The sequence below is a fragment of the Lissotriton vulgaris genome, chromosome 9 (genome assembly GCF_964263255.1).
Source record: "Lissotriton vulgaris chromosome 9, aLisVul1.2, whole genome shotgun sequence".
NCBI classification, from domain to species: domain Eukaryota; kingdom Metazoa; phylum Chordata; class Amphibia; order Caudata; family Salamandridae; genus Lissotriton; species Lissotriton vulgaris.
This window is the reverse complement of record NC_141697.1, coordinates 657667448-657684027: the sequence shown is the minus strand read 5'-3', so window position 1 is coordinate 657684027 and position 16580 is coordinate 657667448. Positions and strand designations below refer to the sequence as shown.

At 44.7% G+C, this 16580-nt stretch overlaps 1 protein-coding gene across 1 annotated transcript in view; it reads right to left on the bottom strand.

The window, feature by feature from the left end:
• LOC147692058 (uncharacterized) overlaps window positions 1–16580 on the bottom strand; it is a 222456-nt gene that overhangs the window by 52211 nt on the left and 153665 nt on the right. Inside the window, exons 10-11 of the mRNA XM_086936729.1 lie at window positions 15742–15789; window positions 793–840 (exon numbers count right to left, since the gene is read on the bottom strand). Of these exons, the coding sequence (XP_086792855.1) occupies window positions 793–840; window positions 15742–15789 (96 nt within the window). The remainder of the gene's footprint in view (window positions 1–792; window positions 841–15741; window positions 15790–16580) is intronic.

The window sequence follows — 16580 nt, the reverse complement described above, 5'->3', positions numbered from 1 at the left end:
TGAGACAGTGGGGGGCAGTGGTACATCGACCATTAAGCCGCCTAGAGAGGTGCGGCTGCTCCGCGCGGACCCCGGCAGCAGTGGTGATTGTTGGGGGTGAGCTGACTTTGCTCCTGCCACCGAGCGCAGGCAGGCAGATTGCGGCAAGGCCTTCATTATAGGGCCTTCAGAGACACTGCGGGCTGAGTCTGCACGCCAGGAGGGCCCCGGCTTCTACCGGACACAAGGAGCGGGAGGTGTGCGCCCCCCTCAGGGACCAGCACACGTCGGTGTGGTGCCAGGAGGTATTGGGCTAGAGGAGGCTGGGCTGGCCGGCAAGGACTTGAGGCTGTGTCAGGCCCCCCAAGACCATGACTGGCCAAATCCACGCAATTTGTACCCTGAAAACTAAGAAATGCCGAGTTAAAGGAGAACATTCCACTCAGAACCGCTGCTGGAGTTCCGCTGTTCATGCCCGGAACTTCAAGATGGCCGCTGACTCAGGAGAGGAGTCAGCGGTCTAGTTGTTGTCTCAATACCCAGGTGCTAGCGATTAGGTGCTAGCGATTAGGTGAAGCGCGATCGCATCCTACCGCGCACTTCACCTGAGACAATAGGAGAATAGGCATCAAGCTCCTCCTGAGCTCCCGTTTAGCCGCATTTTTTCCCTGTTTGTGTGTCGTGTCTTTCCCTTGTTTGGACCGTAATTCTACACGGACCTTCTCCCCCTCTATTTTCTCCCCTTATTTCTTTCCCGTATTTTGTGAGCTCAGTTTAGTTTCAAAGAAAAGACTGCGTCAAGTCTTCACTCACCTCACGCTCCAGTTCTCCGGCGGTCAGGAGTTCGGCGGTATCCAGTATCTACAGAGGAGAATAGAGAGATAAGTGGGCGCAGTGTATTTGAAGGCAATTGCAAATTCTAAGAAGAAACGTACAGAGACTTTGTATCCAAGTAATAGAGAGACTTAGTATTCAAGTATTAGAGAGACTGTGTATTCAAATAATCAAGAAGAAAATACAGAGAAAGAATAGAGAGTTTGGAGAGACAATACTTGCCAGTTAACCTTCTCAGATACTACATTCATAAAAATTTGAGATTGTTTGAAAAGCAAAAGAAGATTGTTAAGTATGCACAGAATAAGTTACAAGAATAAATAGAAGAACATTTACTAGAAGAACATGGTAAGAGCAAGACATTCTGGAGAAGGTAAGAGTAGAGAGAAATAAATTAAATAGCAGAATAGAAACACAGGAAGGATAGAAATAAATGTACTAGTATTTACAGATTAGAACACTCTGGAATTAGTGCTCAGAAAGTAAAAGAAGGATTAAAAACCGAAGAGTAGCACTAGTCTCTGGAAAATTAGGTAAGAGTTAGACATAGTACTTTTAAGAAACACAAGAGTAGGTAGAAAGGCATTTAACAATTGTTCTTTTGGTTGTGCTAGAATTTCTACAGCTTCGGCTAATTAAAGGGCGAGACACAAGAAGCTGAAAGAACAGTTCCAGAGCAGTCACTTCTCAGTTTGTTATTTTATCCAAATTCCCCCTTCACCCTTCGGGGTCCTTGAGAGTCTAGTTTCTATAACAGACTCTGGGTATCCTTGAGGCGGAGTCGGGAAAAGGGCAACACCTGTTCCTGTTCCTCTGCAAGTTGTGGTAAGAATTCACTGTAGTCCTTGACAGAGTGAAGTGCCCACGTTAGTGATTGCACCCGAACAGGATGGCAGAGGGCATTAACCTACAAACCTTGGGAATGGTTCTAGAGGCCATTCAAAAGGAATTGATAGCTGTTAGGGAGGAAAACCAAAATCTAAAACAGGAAGGTGTAAAATCTAGAAAGGAAACAGCGGAGTTAGCACAAAGAATGGGACAACCTTTTAGTGCAGGAAGAGAGAGCGTAGGGGCTACAGCTGAAGGTTCCAACCAACTAACTTATTTATTTATTTATTTATTTATTAAGTGTTTTCTATAGCGCGAACATGACCCAGTGTAGGGTATCAGAGGGCTTTACAGTAGCATTTCATCAGTCGTTAATGTTTCATACTTCAGTTTAGCATATAGACATATATACATTCGATAATACAGTTTTTATTGTTAAAATTTCATGATGGTAACTTTGCTCAAGTGCGATGGGACACGAAGGGTGAAAAAACAGAAAGAATTCCTGTGGGAAGGAGCGTCCGCCAGGGATGTGTCTTAGCGCCCACTCTGTTTTCGCTTTATGTAAACGGAGTGGTTGACCATCTACTTGGAACTCCCTCGGACGCTCCTTCACTGGCGGGCAAACGGATTCCCACACTGCTCTTTGCAGACGACACTCTCCTTATTTCTAAGTCCCCAATGGGTCTGCAGAGCCTCTTAAATAGCTTTCAGGAGTTTTGTCTGTCGAGAGGCTTGGTAATAAACACAGACAAAACTAAGTTCCTGGTCATGAACCCCCCTAGGAAACTTGGCAGGCTTCCAACCTTGAACTCCGAGCCATTAGAGAGAGTTTCCGAATTTGACTATTTGGGTATCCGCCTCAACGACTCCCTTTCCTGGAATCCACACATTTACAAAATGCTACTGGGACATAAAAGGGTAGGAGGAGCACTACTTAAGAAACAACGCTCCTCATCCAGTAAACCTCTTGCCCCAGTAGTGGAAATATATAAAGCGAGAGGGGTCAGTGACGCCCTATATGGGGCGGAGTTGTGGGGCACATGCAACCTAGACCCAATAGTGAAATCGGAGACCAAGTTTTTGAAAGATCTGATGGCCTTGCCACGGAGTACTCCAAATGTGCCAGTATTACTGGATCTAGGTTGTAGACCCATCGGGGACCAAGCGCAGCTTCGCCCACTGCTTCTTTGGGCGAGGTTTTGGCGAGTGCCCGAATTGGTCTCCTACGCTGAAGCTCTGTCTGAGGTCATGGATATGGCAGGGTGGTCCAGGATCAAGTGGCTGAGGGATGTCAAAAGACTGTTAATGGAAATAGGGTTACCCGATGCTTGGGCTACGAAATCTGCCCCACCAAAGGCTACAGTGAAAAAGCTGTACTGGAACTGGGTCTCTGCAAAATTACATTTAGACTCATGCCATTTTAATGCAACAGTAGCTTTTGTGAGAATTAAGGATGTGGTGGCTTACGAAACCTATTTAGACATTATTTCTATCCCTTTTGACCGCACCCTGTATTTTAAGTTTCGTGTGGGAACCCTACCTGTAGGGGAGGTAGTTGCGCGCTGGAAGCGCCCTCACCAACTTTCCCCTTTTTGTGCATCCTGTCCTACCCGCATAGAGTCAGTGGCCCACATCTTCTTTGAATGCCCGGACTATTGTGCCCCGCGGTCTCGTTGGCTTAAACCACTCTGTAGACGTTTGGGTATTCGTCAGTGCTCAGCGGTGATGCGTATTTTAATGACTGACACATCCTCTGTGATTGTATGCGCTGTGGCAAAATTTTTGAAATGCACTTGGTTGATTTGTAACAGAAGGCTTTAACTATCAATTTAATCCTTGTTTTAACCTCTTAAACCAATTCTTGTATCCATTTTTAACAATTATGTGTAACAGAATGTATATGATATCATTATGAATTGTGCTTTTGTATTGCTTTTATGGTACTTGTATACCGAAATAAAGCCTATCAATCACTCAATCAGTTTCTATAACAGACTCTGGGTATCCTTGAGGCGGAGTCGGGAAAAGGGCAACACCTGTTCCTGTGCAAGTTGTGGTAAGAATTCACTGTAGTCCCTGACAGAGTGAAGTGCCCACGTTAGTGATTGCACCCGAACAGGATGGCAGAGGGCATTAACCTACAAACCTTGGGAACGGTTCTAGAGGGCATTCAAAAGGAATTGATAGCTGTTAGGGAGGAAAACCAAAATCTAAAACAGGAAGGTGTAAAATCTAGAAAGGAAACAGCGGAGTTAGCACAAAGAATGGGACAACCTTTTAGTGCAGGAAGAGAGAGCGTAGGGGCTACAGCTGAAGGTTCCAACCAACTAACTTATTTATTTATTTATTAAGTGTTTTCTATAGCGCGAACATGACCCAGTGTAGGGTATCAGAGCGCTTTACAGTAGCGTTTCATCAGTTGTCAATGTTTCATACTTCAGTTTAGCATATAGACATATATACATTCAATAATACAGTTGCCATGGCGCAGTTAAAATACATGATCATCTTTGATCATGACCCAGTGTGGTGTGGCATAGCTCTTTAAAATAGTGTTTCATCCATCATAATGTTTTACACTTCAGTTTAGCATATAGACATATATACATTCAGTAATAAAGTTGGGCAGTTTATAGATAGCAGGCCTCCCATATAGTCCTTATGGAAGAAATTTGCTCATATAGTACGATTTTGCTTCCTTTTTTAAGGTTGCAATGGATGTAATTCTTCTGATGTTTGGTGGGAGTGCATTCCAAATTCTCGGTACTGCTCCTGAGAATGCCTGGTCATACGTCTTTTTCTTGCTGAAGCGAGCCGGTTTCAAAAGAAAGTCCGATTTGCTCCTAGAAGGCCGGTTAACTCCGGATGGCGTAATTTTCTGGGCCAGGTAACCTGGAGTTTTGTGGTGAATTGCATTATGAGTGATGCATGCCAATTTGAATTGAATTCTTGCTTCTAACGGCAGCCAGTTTAGCATTTTCAGGTGAGGTGAGATGTGGTCGAATTTTTTTGATCCCACTATCAGCCTTGTGGCTGCATTAAGACAAGCTTTCAATGGGGCACTTGAGATCTTAGGGAGTCCAGCCAGGGTAGTGCACCCATATTCGAGCCTTGATATGACCAGCGCTTGTACTGCAGTTTTAAGATCTGTTTTGTTCAGGAAAGGTTTAAGTCTCCGGTTATTCCACTGACCCCACCAGAGCGATTTATTGGGGATCCACAAAAGGCACAAATATTCCTCACCCAATGTTCCCTTCACTTTCTGTGTCGCCCTTCAATTTTCCTAGATGCGCAGTCAAGAGTGGCGTTTGCCCTGTCATATTTAAGTGGCAACGCAGCATCTTGGACGATGCCCCTAGTTTCCAGGGATGATCCAATTTTGCAGAACTATGATGAGTTTCAGAAAGAATTCCTTCAAATTTTTGACAGACGAAGAATATCACAAGCCGTAGACAATGATTTACTTGAATTACGACAAGGCAACCGAGACCTCGTGGCTTACCTTGCCCAATTTAATAAGCTGGTAGTAGAAACCAACTGGCCAGAGAGTAAAAGGGCAGCAGTCTTTTATCGTGGATTATGAGATGAACTCAAGGATGCGCTGGCGCAAATACCTAATCGACCTACTGAAATATCAGAACTAGTAGATTTAGTACTAGAAATCGATTTCCGTCAAGGCGAAAGAAAAGGCGAAAAGTGGAAAGATTTCAAACCAGCAGTAACCAGATTTGATAGAGCCCGATCAGATTATAACCGAGCTGTGGAAGGACAATCCATTACTGTGCCCATGCAAATTGGAACTATAAGAGGCCCATTGACGAAAGAAGAAAAGGAAAAAAGAAGAGCTGGAAATGTATGCATGTACTGTGGCTCAAATGGACACTTTGTTAGAGGTTGTCCGAAGAAACCCAAAACCTCTTTTAGACCGAAGGAAAACTCGAAGCACCACCAGTAGGAGGAGTTGGACTGGTGGATGCTAATCAAGAATCAACTCCGAAAGAACACCAGCTGGCAAATACACTTCAGTCCTCCTCGCCTCATTTGGTTCAGTCTATGGTGATCAAACTCCGGGAGATAACTCTAACAGATGTGTCGGTGATGGTGGATTCTGGGGCCCCTGGAAATTTTTGTGATCTAAAATTTGCATCAACGGTAGGTTTAAGAGCCATCCAAAAACCTAAAAGTGAACCAGTGAGAGCAGTGGACGGTACTAACTTTTCGTCTGGACCGATTGTGAGCCATACAGAACCCTTGCAGATGATATCCAGTGATAGGCACAAAGAAGTCATTAGATTTAATTTAATTGATGCACCTCAATTTCAGCTCATTCTAGGACTGCCATGGCTGACAGAACACAATCCCACTATCGATTGGAGCACCAGAACAATTGCAATGAATTCAAATTACTGTAAGGAGAATTGTTTTGGAAGGCAAGACAAAGATTACAAGAACAACCCTGCTCATTCACTATGTATGACAGTTGCGGCGGTTTGCGTTATCAACTCACAGGAAATACCTCCAGAATATCGAGATTTTGAGGACGTTTTCAATGAAAAAGAAGCGGAACAATTACCTCCTCATAGAACCTGTGACTGTACAATAGATCTGAAACCTGGCACCAATCTACCTTGCAGTCGAGTCTATGCACTAACCGAGAGAGAACACCAACACCTGAAGGAATACTTAGACAAGTATTTAGCAAATGGTTTCATCCGGCTGTCCAAATCCCCAGTCTCTTCGCCTCTGTTTTTTGTACCTAAGAAGGAAGGTGATCTAAGAACCAGTATAGACTATTGTGCCATCAATAAAATTACAAAGAAGAATCTTTACCCTCTTCCACTCATTTCTGGTTTGCTGATCCAGGTCAAAAGTGTACGGATATACACCAAACTAGACCTGAGGGGAGCCTATCATTTAATCAGGCTGAAGAAGGGTGACGAATGGAAAAATGCCTTCAGGACAAGATTGGATTATTTGAGAACCAGGTAATGCCTTATGGGTTATGTAATGCGCCGGCAGCTTTTCAACACTTTATCAATGACATTCTGAGAGAATACATCGATCAATGTGTAATTGTCTATATCGATGATATCTTGCTATTTTCAGAAGACACATGCACGCACCAAGAGCAAGTAAGAGAAGTTTTACCGAAACTCAGGGAGAATCGGCTGTTCGTAAAACTGGGAAAATTGCTTCTAATGTTTCTAAGGTGTAGTTTTGGGGATTTATCCTCTCTCCTACAGGGATGAATATGGATGAATATAAAATCCAGGCAGTTGTGGATTGGAAATCTCGTACCTGTGTGAAGGAAGTGCAGAGTTTTATTGGTTTTGTGAATTTCTACAGGAGATTTATTGGTGAATTGTCCAGGAAGATTCTGCCTCTTATCAAATTGTTCCGCAAGGGTGTTCGTTTTGAATGGACCAAAGAAGTTGAGGAGGCCGTTAACTCATTAAAGGAAAGTTTTACTTAAGCCCCAGTGCTATTACATGCCGATCCGTCTGAACCATTTCATTTATTTTTTTTAATTAAAAAGTTTGCATTTTTCCAAAAAAGTTCCAATAAGTGTTACAGCACACTCAATCAAAATATACCAATACTATGCCATGACACAAATGTTTCCAAACAGTACAATACACAAAGGGGAGAGGAAAGAACATAAAAAGAAAAAAAATCAAGCATAAACATAAACGTATAAACATTTGTGTTTTTTAGACAGTTGCCAGAGATGCATCCCCGCACCCATCACCCGACATACCTCCAGTATCCATCGCATTTTTCCAATTAACTATAGGTCGCCAAATCTTCCCCCCCAATGCTCTAGCTCTTCGCCCCTTTCTATTGTAAATTGCTTTCTCCAAATTATAGGTAGAGAGTAATCTTGCAATCCAGATTTGAAACGTTGGCGGAGCCCTATCCAGCCACCCCCTTGCTATACAAATTCGATAAACTGCGGCTGCCATGAACAAAAACTCCGTGGGTAGGCCCTCTACCCCTTCCACCACCCCCAAGATTATTAATACATCTGAGAGTTTGACCTCAATTCTTAGTGAGCCCTCCATGAACTTCTCGATAGCTACCTTTAAAGAATACAGTTGTGGGCATTGTGCAAACATATGGACAATATCTGCATTGCTTGAATCACAACGCGGACAGGTTATTCCCGAGACTCCGCCCCATTGTGCAATTCTGGCCGGAGTGTGATACAGCGAATAGAGTGTCTTATAATGCTGCGATTGTAGTGTCGCTGAGCATCAAACAGTACGTCCCAGATAAAGAGATGACTGGAAGCCCTCTGGCTGTGTACCCACTTTCTCTACCCACTTTGTGGCATATTGTTCCCTGTCGTTGCATTTAATTGCGTAGAGTTCTGCACATAGCTGCCTGATTGTGAAGTGAGTACAACGTTCTATATATTCCATTACTCGACATTGGCCAAATCCTAGTGGGCCACCCTGCTTATATGCGAAATAGCTTCTTACCTGCAGGTACTTGAAGAAGCTACTACCTTCTAGCTTGAACTTTGTTTGTAATTCATGAAACTGTAGGATACCCCTCTGGTGATCCATAAGGTTCCCAAGCTTCATAATCCCCTTGTTATCCCAGTCCCTCATGACCGTGTCCCTAAAAATATCCCCCGGTAGTGAGTGATTCCTGTAGAGTCGTGTATAGCTATTGTACCTGCCTAAGCCCAGTTTTTTTGAGATCGCCTTCCAGATATTATATGCCGCTCTTAGTGTCTTAAACCTTGTATGTTTAAAATAACTAAAATCAATTATGTTCAGAAAACCATTCTCAGCCTCACCACCCAACAGTGCAGTATATACATTAGTGAAACCAAGTCTGCCATCCATTTGCTCCATTCCCCCGCCCCTATCAGCCCCTGAAAATACTGCAAAGCCGCTGCCCAGTAGTAAAGCCTGAAGTCTGGGGCCCCCCAGCTCCCCTTTTCCCTAGGTAACGTGAGATATCGATAAGCTCTCCTAGTCTTCCCTTGTGCCCAGATGAGCCTATTAAGTATTGCTTCTAGTTTGTTAAACCATAAGTGGTCAAAAAACAACGGAATAGCTCTAAAAATGAAAAGGAATTTCGGGAACGTTATCATCTTAATCACGTTTATACGGCCCATCAGAGTCAAATGTAAATTGTGAATCCTTTCAGTGTTTTCTTTTACTTTTGCTAATAAGGGCCCCATATTTAGCTCCACCAGTCTATCTAAATCAGCTGTAACCTTTATCCCTAGATATACTGCTTCCATCACCACTCCGATGTCATGATATATTACAAATCTGTTTTGAACGACCTGCGTCTTCCCCTTGTTTATCAGATGTCCTGACACTACCCCAAAGTTTGTCGCTTCCTGCTCAATTTCTGCTATAGCTCTCCCTGGGTTTGGTGTAATAATAGCTATGTCGTCCGCATATGCAAATACTTTATGTTCTTTTCAATGCAGCTTAACCGGAAGGATGTTAATATTCCCCTCGAACCTTTGTGAGATAGGGACCAAATACAGCGCGAACAGGAGGGGCGAGGCCGGACAGCCCTGTCTTGTCCTGTGCCTTATCTCTACTCATCTGTATAGCCTTTATTAATCCTTACTCTCGCAGTCGGGTCTACATATAAGGCCCGAATTGCTTTAATATATCCCGGGCCTATGCCAAACCACTCCAGAGCCTTCCACAGATAGTCCCAGGAAACCCTGTCGAAGGCTTTCTCCGCGTCCAGGAATACAGCCGCGACAGGGTCTCCTGCAACCCCCGTAGTATCTAAAATGGTGATTATTTGCCTTGTGTGCTGTGTGGTCCCTTTCCCTGGAATAAATCTGTGCTGTGAAGTGCTAACTAAACTCTCAATTACCTTGCTTAACCTCTGTGCCAGTGTTTTAGAAAGCATTTTAGCGTCCACGTTCATGAGCGTGATTGGTCTGTAGGACCCAGGTTCTAACGGAGGTTTATTCTTCTTGAGAATCACTATAATATCTGCCCCCGCCCAGGAGTGTGGAACTGAGTTCTTTAACAGCTCCTGTATTTCTTGCAGAGTCAGCGGAAGATCTAGTGCCTCTTTTCCCTCTTCGTTTAGCGCTACGTGTGGTATGTCTGCCAAATATTCCACGATTTCCGATTCTTTGTTAAGAGGGTTGTGATCATATAGGGCTGCATAGAATTTTCTAAAAACTTCCCGTACCTCTTCTATCTTATTTACAACCCCACCCACGCCGTCATTAATTTCCTTTATTTCCCCTGCTGCCATATTCTGTCTGGTGCGGATTGCTAAAAGGTGGCCTACTCTCTCATTATACTCATAGCATTTTTCTTTTTTAGCCAGGTAGTTACCTGCCGCCCTTCTTGCCATACTTTCACTAGCCTCTGCTTTATTTAGTTCTATCTTTACTAGTATCTCCTCTATTGAATCTGGGTTGGAAATGGCGAGGATTAAGTGGTCTTCTAGCTCTGCAAAGTCCCTGATCCTTTTATCTATCGCAGTTTTCTCCTCTGAAGCGTGTAGCTCAGAGATTCTCCCCGAATTCCGGCCTTGAATGCGTCCCAGACCATTCCTGCAGAAGCTGTTCCCCTATTGATCTCCCAGAACTGCCCAATCCAAACCTGCATCTGATTAATATAGTCTTCTTCCCTTAAAAGCCCTCTCTCAAAAGTCCATGTATAGGCCTTTCTCTCCCCCCTGCCAACCTGTGGCAGGGTTAACACAAGCGGATTATGGTCCGATAGTATCCTTGGGAGCCTTTCAATCTGACTACCACCTAGCAAGGAGCTCGAAATCAAAAAGTAGTCTAGCCTGGTCACCATCCTATGTGGTGGCGAGTAAAAGGTACTACCTGTCCCTGACGGATTGTTCTGGGCCCACACATCCACTAATGCATTATGTCGCGCTAAATTGCAGATAGCCTTACATGTTCTCTTCTTCCGACCCCCATAAACACCCCCTCCCATCCTTTCCCAAGCCCGCCAGACCGTTGATATTAAAATCCCCGCAACAAATTACAGGTTCTGACCACAAATGTAGTTCCAAGTCTAAAAATTCGAAAACATCTGGTTCGTCATCAGTGGAGCCATAAACAGAGTCCTTTGATCATTGCCTATCTCCCCCACTGATCCTCTTTTCTCTTTTTAACTTTCATCACGCCCTTATTAGCGAATATGGCGACCCCTCTTGTCTTAGTTCCTTGCTTTGTGTGTGCGAGGACCTCGAACCCCATTTGATCCAGCAAAGATTTGTTATTCCCCTCAATATGTGTCTCCTGTAGGCAGATTACATCTAGTTTCAACAATCTTAGCATAGCAGCCACCTTCTGCCTTTTCCCTCCATCTTTTAGGCCACAAATATTTATAGAGGCGATCCTTAAAGCCATCTATACTTGCTGAAAGTTTCCTTGCTATATACCCAGTTAGTCCTGCCCTCTGCTAGTGTGACTAGTGCAGAAATGTGTCTGTGTATCTTCTCCTTTTGTGCTGTAATTACCAAACAACCATCACCAACCCCTCGTGCCCCCCTCCCTCCCCCTGCCTTCCCACCCCCCCCATTTACAGGCAAATAGGTCATACATGACCTATGTGTGACTGCTATAGGTTGTAGTGTCGCCTCCTTCTCCTTCCCTTACCCATTAATGATCTATCCTGCGTATCAGCCATGTACCTGTCATAAAACTGCCCCTATGGGATAATGGATGGGCCTTTCCCTCTGTTGTTTTTCCCCCTGTGATTCTCAGTAAGCTCCACTAGGAATTCTCCTGCCTTAATCTCCGAAAAAACCATCCTAGTCTGTCCCCCAGTGATAACTTTTACTTTTGCTGGGAACATTAGGTATGCCTCTTAGCCTTGGCGCTGGAAAGGAGTGATTAATTGCCTGAGTTTCCACCTCCTTTCAACTGTCACATGACAGAAGTCCGGTCTTGCGAAGAAAGTAACCCCATCATATGTTTTCTTTGCATCCGGCCTGGCTCTCTCCATTATTTCTTCCCCTGCCAAAAAGTTCCCTAGGAACACAAGCATCGCCCTAGGCAGAGTGTCTTGATTTCCCCCCGTTTCTTCTTAAGAGTCAATGGGAATCTGTGCGCCCTTTGGACCTCCGTCTCCCATTGCCACTGAGCCTCAGGAAAAGCACCCTTCAACAACTTAATAACATACCCTCTTGCGTCCTGCCCTTCCACCCCCTCTTCCAGTCCAAGCAGTCTCACATTGTTTCGTCTCTGGCGATTTTCAAAAACTTCGATCTTCCACTGAAGGTCTTCCACAACCTTCCCATGCTCCATTTTAAAGGTCTGCCAATCCGTTACCTCAGTCTACCAGTTCTTTCCTCCACTTGAGCTACTCTCTCCTCGACTTCTTCGTATTTCTTGTTCATTTTCCTAAGCGATGCTTGGATCTTTTTCGTGCCTTGCCTAGCTCTCCGGCTTTCTGCCCTAGCCTCCACCTGCATCTGCTTCAGTGTATTAAACATTAAGTCCAGTGTAGAGTGCTGCGATGGGGATCCAACGTTCGTCCCTCCGGCAGCCCCTACCCCCTGGTTGTTTTCACGATATAGACTAGAGGTGGCAGAGTAGTCCCATAATAGCTTTTTATTCATGCTAGTTGGAGAACCTCCTCCTTCCCGCCTTGCCGCAGATCTCCTTTTCTTTTGGGTGCTTTTACCCCTGGAGCCGCTACTACCATTTGAATCCGTTGTGGGGTCTGTGGAGCTGCCCTCCTCCTGATCGCTTGTGTGGGTGGAATCTGATCCTTCTTTAACGGAGAAGAACCTGTCTCCTTCTGGTGAGCCCCCTTTGCCCCTTTGCTGTTCCCTCGCTCTTGCTGCGAATCCAGGCTTGTCAGGCTCCCCCACTTCTCATCATGATTCTGCCTCCTATCGCTGCTAAGTCCTGCTTCGACTTGCAGCAAAGCGTCCAGCATCTGCAAGTTATTCTGCCTCTCTGTAACACCCAGAGCAGCCCCTGCCCCCTCTGGTACCACCCCCCCGCTCACCAGTGTTACGTTGTCCGAGCCTTCGGTTCCATGACCGGTTTCCGCGGGAGGCGTACACTCCGGGACTGCTCCTTCCAGTTGCCCGGCAACCATGACGCTTGCGTCCTCGAGGACAGCGTTCTCTGTCCCGGCGTCTACCGAGGAAGGGTGACTCACCGAAGGCCTAGCCGCCGCTCCTGCCAGTCCTACCGATCCTGCCGACGGTTTTGCTGCGAAGGACTCTGATAAGGTAGGCTGCCTTAAATTAGTATCTTTGACCTGCGAGGAGTTGGCCCGCTGTAGGATCGCAGTTTCTTTACCTTGAAGTCCGCTGTCCTGTTGTGGTTCCCGCTGTGCTTTGGTGCCGGCTGCTGCGGCCTTTGTCATCCTCGGGTCCAGTTTCTTCTCTCTTCCGGCCTTTTCGGCCCTTTCAGCTTTCTTCTGCTGTTCTTTTGAGGATGCAGTGTTTTCAGGGGTCGACCGCTTACTTGATAGAGGCATCTCCGGTACGGCCCCAGTGCCAGATTCCTCCTGCTGTCCTAGCACCTTACTCATGGTATTTGGGGCCGGCGGAGGCTTCTCTTTTTCCTTGTCTAGTCTCGTACGCTGAGATATCCCCCAGGATATTTTGATGTCGCGGTACAAGTTTCTCCAGTATTTTTTCAGAGCCCACAGTGCCGCCGAAATCCCTTTCTTTATCCGGAGCTCAACGCCAGTACTTGTCCTTGCCTGGTTCTTGGTTAGCCCATAGGAGATCAGCATATCCATGCTAGGATGCCGACTGCATTCTTAGTCGGGAGAGGGAGTAGAGTGCGACTGTCCTCTAGAACGCAGTAGCGGCCTTCTTGCGCCATCTGAACCATTTTATGTGGAGACAGATGCCTCTGACCAAGCGATAGGTGGCATACTGTCCCAGAGGCATAAAGAAACTGGTCAACTGCATCCAGTAGTTTACAGGTCAAGGAAGCTAACATCTGCGGAACAGAACTACACAATTATGGAAAAAGAATTGTTGGCTTTCAAAGAGTGGCGCCACTACCTTATGGGGGCCAGGCATCAAGTAACGGTCCTTACTGATCATCGAAATTTAAATTTTTTGAAATCCGCTAAAACCTTAACGCCCAGACAACTTAGATGGTCATTATATTTTGCTGAATTTGACTTTGTGATCACTTACCGACCAGGGGCTCAAAATGGAAAGGCGGATGCCTTGTCTGGAATTGGAACGGAGGTTCAGAGGTCGCTGGGAGAGAGTCAAACCATTATAACCAACTCAAAAATCATCTGTACCACCACATCTGCTAGGTTTGGAGAGCAGAATGTTCAAGTCATGAGTCCGAAAGACATGCAAGAATGGGTCAAGGAGGGAGCGGACCGAGAAATCCGAGGTCAACTGCCCTATCACAAGGGATCCTTGTACGTGCCAACCAAGGAATTACAGAACCAAGTGCTATTTGAGTGTCATGATCACCCCTTGTCTGGGCATAAAGGAGAAGCTAAGACAGAGGAATTAGTGAAGCGACATTACTGGTGGCCGCGTATGACCTCTGATATAGACATTATGTGAAAACCTGCGAAATCTGCGCTCAGGGAAAATCTGAACGGCAGGCTCCAAAAGGGCTGTTAGAACCCATTCCCACCCCTCCTGCTCTGTGGCACACAATCACTATGGATCTAATTGTTGACTTACCTTCCAGCCAGGGTTACAATACAATATGGGTGGTAGTGGATGCATTCACTAAAATGCGCACTTTTTGGCCTTAAAGGGGGTTCCAACTTCCAAACAGTTAGCAAGTCATTTCAGTACTCAAGTAGTCAAAATTCATGGAATTCCCAAGATTGATATTTTAGACCGAGGTTCTCAGTTTTTATCCCATTTCTGGAGGCCTTTTCTAAGTGATTTGGGAATAGAGGCTAGGTACTCCACCAGCTATCATCCCGAAACTGACGGACAAACTGAGAGAGTCAACCAAGAGTTAGAGCAGTACTTGAGATTATTTTTGTTACAACAGGGTGGAGAATGGCCAGATTATTTGTGGGCGGCAGAGTTTGCACACAATAATGGTAGGAATGTGTCAACAGGGTATTCCCTAGTCTATCTAAATTATGGCAGACACCCAAATTCCACAGTAAAACACACTGAAATCTTGCTTCCAGCAGTTAAAGATTGAATCGCTGAATTACAACAAACTCAACGAAGGGCTTCTCAGAATTTAGAACAGGCTAAAAAGAAGTATAAAAGCTATGCTGATAAAAAGAGGAAAGAGTCCCTAGTTTACAGGAAGGTGAAGAGGTGTGGTTAAGCACAAAGAATCTGAGATTGAAAGGAAATAGGAAGTTCTTCCCTAGATTCATTGGGCCCTACCCAATTGACAAACAAATCAATCCAGTAACCTATCGTTTGAAATTGCCTGTCAAAATGAAGATCCATCCAGTTTTTCATGTCTCCTTATTAAAGAAAACGTCACCAGAATTACGCAAAAATGCACCACCAAAACCCATTCACTTAGAGTCTGGAGTAGAATTTGAAGTTAAGGAAATTTTAGACTCTAAACGAATTTCTGGAGAACTGGAAGGGTTATTGTCCGGAAGAACGATCTTGAGAGATAGCTTCGGATGTTCATGCTCCTCGATTAGTGAAATGCTTTCATAAAATGTTTCAGAGGAAACCAAGAGAGAAAGGACCACCTTTGTTGGGGGGTACTGTCAGGCCTCCCAAGACCGTGACTGGCCAAATCCACGCAATTTGTACCCTGAAAACCAAGAAATGTCGTGTTAAAGGAGAACATTCCACTCAGAACCTCTGCTGGAGTTCCGCTGTTCATGACCGGAACTTCAAGATGGCTGCTGACTCAGGAGAGGAGTCAGTGGTCTAGTTGTTGTCTCAATAACCAGGTGCTAGCGGTTTGGTGAAGCCCGCGATCCCATCCTACTGCGCACTTCACCTGAGACAATAGGAGAATAGGCATCAAGCTTTTGAGGTCCAGTTTACCCGCATTTTTATCCTGTTTGAGTGTCGGTTCTTTCCCTTGTTTGGACCGTAATTCTACACAGACCTTCTCCCCCTCTATTTCCTCCCCTTATTTCTTTCACTTATTTTATGAGCTCAGTTTAGAAAAAACCGCGTCAAGTCTTGACTCACCTCACGCTCCAGTTCTCCGGCGGTCAGGAGTTCGACGGTATCCAGTATCTACAGAGGAGTATAGAGAGATAAGTGGGCGCAGCGTATTTGAAGGCAATTGCAAATTCTAAGAAGAAACTTACATAGAGACTTTGTATCCAAGTAATAGTGAGACTTTGTATTCAAATAATCAAGAAGAAAATACAGAGAAAGAATATAGAGTTTGGAGAGACAATACTTACCAGTTAACCTTCTCAGATACTACATTCATAAAAATGTGAGATTGTTTGAAAAAGAAGATTGTTAAGTATGCACAGAATAAGTTACAAGAATAAATAGAAGAGCATTTACTAGAAGAAAATAGTAAGAGCAAGACATTCTGGAGAAGGTAAGAGTAGAGAGAAAGAAATTAAATAGCAGAATAGAAACACAGGAAAGATAGAAATAAATGTACTTGTATTTACAGATTACAACACTGGAATTAGTGCTCAGAAAGAAAAAGAAGGATTAAAAATCGAAGAATAGCACTAGTCTCTGGAAAATTAGGTAATAGTTAGACATAGTACTTTCAAGAAACACAAGAGTAGGTAGAAAGGCATTTAACAATTGTTCTATTGGTTGTGTTAGAATTTTTACAGCTTCGGCTAATTAACGGGCGAGACACAAGAAGCTGAAAGAACAGTTCCAGAGCAGTCTCTTTTCAGTTTATTATTTTATCCAAATTCCCCCTTCCCCCTTCGGGGTCCTTGAGAGTCTAGTTTCTATAACAGACTCTTGGTATCCTTGAGGCGGAGTCGGTAAAAGGGCAACACCTGTTCCTGTTCCCGTGCAAGTCGTGGGTGAGTGGGGCCTACAATACG